The sequence below is a fragment of the Thalassophryne amazonica genome, chromosome 6 (genome assembly GCF_902500255.1).
Source record: "Thalassophryne amazonica chromosome 6, fThaAma1.1, whole genome shotgun sequence".
NCBI lineage: Eukaryota > Metazoa > Chordata > Actinopteri > Batrachoidiformes > Batrachoididae > Thalassophryne > Thalassophryne amazonica.
The window spans coordinates 79,705,169-79,710,041 of NC_047108.1; the positions used below are offsets into that span (position 1 = coordinate 79,705,169).

General features: G+C 45.0%; 1 protein-coding gene across 1 annotated transcript; it reads left to right on the forward strand.

Annotated features, from left to right (window-relative positions):
- The first annotated feature begins 692 nt into the window (after positions 1-692).
- Positions 693-4,631, forward strand: LOC117511478 (kelch repeat and BTB domain-containing protein 12-like). The gene is made up of 9 exons (XM_034171499.1): positions 693-863; positions 940-1,121; positions 1,255-1,387; positions 1,530-1,763; positions 1,879-2,237; positions 2,313-2,586; positions 3,580-3,727; positions 3,816-4,013; positions 4,206-4,631. The coding sequence occupies exons 1-9, from the start codon at positions 693-695 to the stop codon at positions 4,352-4,354; spliced, it is 1,848 nt and encodes a 615-aa protein (XP_034027390.1). The 3' UTR covers positions 4,355-4,631.
- The last annotated feature ends 242 nt before the right edge of the window (positions 4,632-4,873 follow it).

Genomic DNA, 4,873 nt, shown 5'->3' on the forward strand with positions numbered 1-4,873 from the left:
TAATATGCCACAGACATGCCTACCGCCTACTGGACATGTGAAGTTGTTGCAAGGAATAATCATCAAATGCATGATCGAAATTAGGAGTAGGTGTGGCTTGATGATGACCTTGTTTGGACTTGGATTCACCTGTTGAGTGAAGCCACCTTTAAAAAAGACCCGAGTGTTCACATTTAATAAAATCTGCTTATTATAGATCATAACAAGTACACGTAATGATACTTGCAAAGTTACTCCTCTGAAACACATCCAAGAGAATCCAGAGCTCAGCTGAAGCCAAGTCGAGAACAAAATAGAACCAAGTCTTTTTTGTTCTTTGATCGCGTTCACTGCACTTAATAATATTCATAGTTCAGCCTTCTTTGTTCGTGGAAAAACATTTTTCGACTCGTGGAATTTTAATTAGGTCAGCTAGTGTTGACTCAAATTACAGGTTGAGTTTGAGCTCAATTTCAAAGATCACAAACCAGATCTTAAAAAGACACTTGATGGTTTACTGCATACTATACGTTTTTTATAAATTGTTAAAAAATACTACAAATGTGAAAATCTTGAGTGATACTGCAGTTCCATGTGAGCTGAAGTAACAGATCTGGAATGTTACACACCTCTGCTTTGATATTTCACAGATAATCTTCTGTAAATTCTTTTTCTGATCAAAAATATGGTACCGCCACAGAGATCAACAATCCATGGATGCTGTGGTGGTGGACTCAGCACGGGGAGAGCATGGTTCGACTCTTCTCAGACAGCTGGAGAGGATGAGAGCAGCTCAGGATCTCACTGACGTGGTGCTGGTGGCAGAAGGCATTACCTTCCCTTGCCACAAGGTGGTGCTCTCTGCTTTCAGTCCTTACTTCCAGGTAAAGTGACCAACGCAAGAAGTTGGCTGATTGTGAACATCAGACCGATGCTATTATGGTCCACCTCTGTGTCTAGGCCATGTTTACATGTGGTCTGAAGGAGACCAGAGGAGGTGAGGTTCCTCTTGTAGATATTCCAGCCCAAATCCTGGAGCTGCTGCTGGGCTATATGTACCGTGCAGAACTTCCTCTAAACAACAACAATATTCAGAGAGTGGCTGCTGCTGCATTCTTGCTCCACATTGATGGAGCCTTCAGGTGGGAAAAGATGTTGATGCCTATTCAGATCACCTTGATTGTAGCAGATACTGAAAAACAGCATTCCATATCTTGCATACAATGATTTAAAATCTGTTTGTGCTCCCATCACATCTTGTTGGCATGGTGTCAGGTTGTGCCAAAGCCATATGGAGACCCGAATGGACCCTGCAAACTGTGTTGGACTGTACCACTGGGCCAAAGATCTGGGAGCCACTACCCTGGCTGAGGGTGCCTACAGATTCCTCTGCCAAAATTTTACACAGGTGGCATGCTCAGTAGCAATAAATAAATGTAACTCATCTTACGGAGCTTTGGGATTGTTTATAATGTTGCTTCTTGGCACCTTCCTCTACAATTTTTCTCCATGTTGTTTATACTTTCATTCCCTTGTTGTACGTTTTCTAGGTTTCTGAAGAAGAGGAAGTTCTAGGACTAGATGCCCAAAGTCTTGGGGATCTTCTGGCTTCAGATGACCTCAACATAACCCGGGAGGAGACTGTGCTGGAGTTGGTGCTGCGTTGGGTTGAAAGGCGGAGGGGGGATTTGCAGAGCGAAGCCCTGGCTGTGGATTTACTGAGGCGTGTCCGACTGGAGCTTGTGGAGCCAGGATTCCTCCGCATAGCACGGAGGCGAAACCCAGTGAGGAGCAAATGGAAGAAAGGATCAAGTGCAGAAAATAAATAAGCCATTATTCACATGGAGTAAAAGATGAGGAGACTGACTAATTGATGTGCCTGTTCAATTATTTTCCTAGGTATTGCTACGGGATGCTGAATGCTTTGGGATGATTGATGCTGCTCTCCAGACCTCAGCTCTTTGTGAGACGTCAGCTCCGCCTCGGCCGGCCCTTCGATACGGCATGCAGACCACAGACCTGCTGCTCTGCTTGGGTGGAGTAAATGAGGCTGGAGTGCCTGCTCGCCGTGGGGGGCTTGCTGACCTTAGCTTTTGCTTTGCCCCACAAGGCAGAAGAACTTTCTACATTCGATCTCCACTGAGGGGCTCTAGAGGCTTAGGTCAGATCACAGCAGGAGCAGTGACGCGAGACAACTGCATAGTGGTGGCCATTGAGGTTGAAGACCAACATAGGACAAAGAGGGTGGATATATACAGGTATGAGCGCACTTACAGAACAATGCGACATTCAAAGAGAGGTCCAAACTATGCTGAGGCTTGTTTATGTTTCAGGTATGATAATTCAGAGGAGAACTACTGGGTAGGACTGTGCTCAGCATCATACAGGGACATGTATGCGTTTGGGCAGCTTGGCGATGCCCTGTATGTGATTGGTGGCCAGAAGAAAGTGCGTAATCACTACATCATCACTGACAGTGTGGAGAGATGGCCGCTCAAGACAGGAGGCAGCTGGCTAAGTTCTGCCTCTTTGCCTCTCCCTTTAGCTTGCCACAGTTTCATCAGCCTGAAGGACCATCTCTATGTGTTAGGTGGCTGGACACCACAGGTAAATATTGATTTCTTGTTTGTCAGTCACATCAGTCAATCAGTTGCCTCCTTTCCTTTATCTCCCTTCCCACCTTCATTCTCTCTTTTGTTTGGTGTAGAGATAGTACTTGGGTAAAGGAAGAAAGCAATACATTTTGGTACAAATCCAGATAAAGGGGTGGATTCTGCCTTTAAACTCATACACACACACACACACACACACACACACACACACACACACACACACACACACACACACACACACACACACACACACACACACACACACACACACACACACACATCTTCAACTGCTTAGTCCAATTAAGGGTCACGGGTGGATGGAGCCTATCCCAGCAGTCATAGAGCGCAAGGTGGAGTACACCCTGAACAGGACGCCAGTCTGTCGCAGGGCCACATACAGACAAACAAACACATTCATACCCACACACACACCTATGGACAATTTAAAGTTTCCAGTCCACCTAACCAGCATGTCTTTGAATGTCGGAGGACCCGGACAGAACCCACACAAACATGAGGAGAACATGCAAACTCCACACAGAAAGGCCACAGGTGGAAATCAAACCCATGAGCTTCTCACTGTGAGGCAACGGTGCTAACCACTAAGCCACCATGCTGCCTTTAATCTATGAACTTTTATTTTTGATCCTGGTTACAGGATCAAAGTTCTGCTTTTAGGATCAAAGTTCATGAGCGAATAGGATCAAACGTTCAGGATCAAGGATGAGTGATCTGCATCACAGATCAGTATCAGCAATAAGTGTTCATGTTCAAAAGGTTAGCAATGTGGATCAAAGCTCAGCAGTCAAGATCAAAGTTAAGTGATCAGGATAGGAGAATGTTATGCATAGAGGATATCGGAGGACTAACTCTATGACAATGTAGAGAACTACATGAAAGGAAAATGTCAGAGACCACGTGGACCTTGGCAGATATATGTGTTCTTTGAGTGCTCTGGGAGTTTGAATTATTTCTTCTCCTCCCTCAGGACCAGCCAGATGATGAACCAGACAGGTTGAGCAACCGTGTGTTTCAGTTTGATCCAGGTAAGGACAGGTGGACAGAATGTGCCAAGATGAAGTACTCCAGGTACCGCTGTGGCTCAGCTGTCCTCAATGGCGAGATCTACGTAATGGGTGAGATTAGTGAGGCACTGCTCTTCACCCTGTAGGTGTTTATATAGTATGGGAACGAAATATGAATGAGCATACTGATATGTTTCAGGTGGTATAGGATGTGATGGAGCAGATCATGGACAGTCACGTCGCAGTCTAAGCTCTGTAGAGATTTATAACACAGATACAGACACCTGGAGGCCAGGACCGACCCTCCCCATGACCCCGCTGTCTCTCCGAACCAACACTACCAATGTAGGAGTAGTTGAGGGCAAGCTCTACCTTTGTGGATACTATAAGGGTGCTGGTGAGTTTGTGAGTCTTTTTGAAAAGTTTCACATGTTGTTTGTAGAAATTCTAAGTGCAACTGAATCAGTTTAACCAGATGATGAACTGGTGAAACACATGAGCAGAAATAGAAGACACACTAGACAAACTAGTAATGCCTCACTGTGGAAATTAGAATTCAGCAAGTGAATGCTTGTACACTTTTCTGCAGGCCGTCATGAGAGCATCACAAAGGAGATTTTTGAATTGGATCCTGCAGACAATGTGTGGACAGTGGTGGAAAGGCGAGCAGCTATGCATGACAGCTACGATGTGTGTCTGGTGGCCAACCTCAACCCTCGAGACCTTTTCACACCTTAATTCGACGCCTGACTCTGAGCAATAATGATGTGTGGAACAAATTTCTCTCCACTGGATACCTGTTTGGTTACTGTTGCTTTTACAGAACAAAAAAGAAAATGGCTATCACATCTGTAAAGATTTGCACTTTCTACCAGAACACTCATTCAGTTCCCATCTTGATGATGAGATGAGCTGAGATGATCTTGAGTCCAGACAAGGACCAACTGGTAGCAGTGGGGTGGCGGAGGGAGCATCAGGCAGGGAACTGAAAAAACTGCAAGAGATTAGGGAGACATCGAAGCTTTTAAAAAGGATGTGCCTGCGTCTGATTGCTTTGCAGTGACTGATCACTGAAGACAATTAGCTGATTGTGAGAGATGCTGAATTGTGAGTCTTCTGGGAGAATTTGCGTTACGATTAATTTCATTCAATTTCAACTTCAATTTATTTTCCTTTATATAGCGCCAAATCACAACAGAGTTGCCTCAAGGCGCTTCACACAGGTAAGGTCTAACCTTACCAACCCCCAGAGCAACA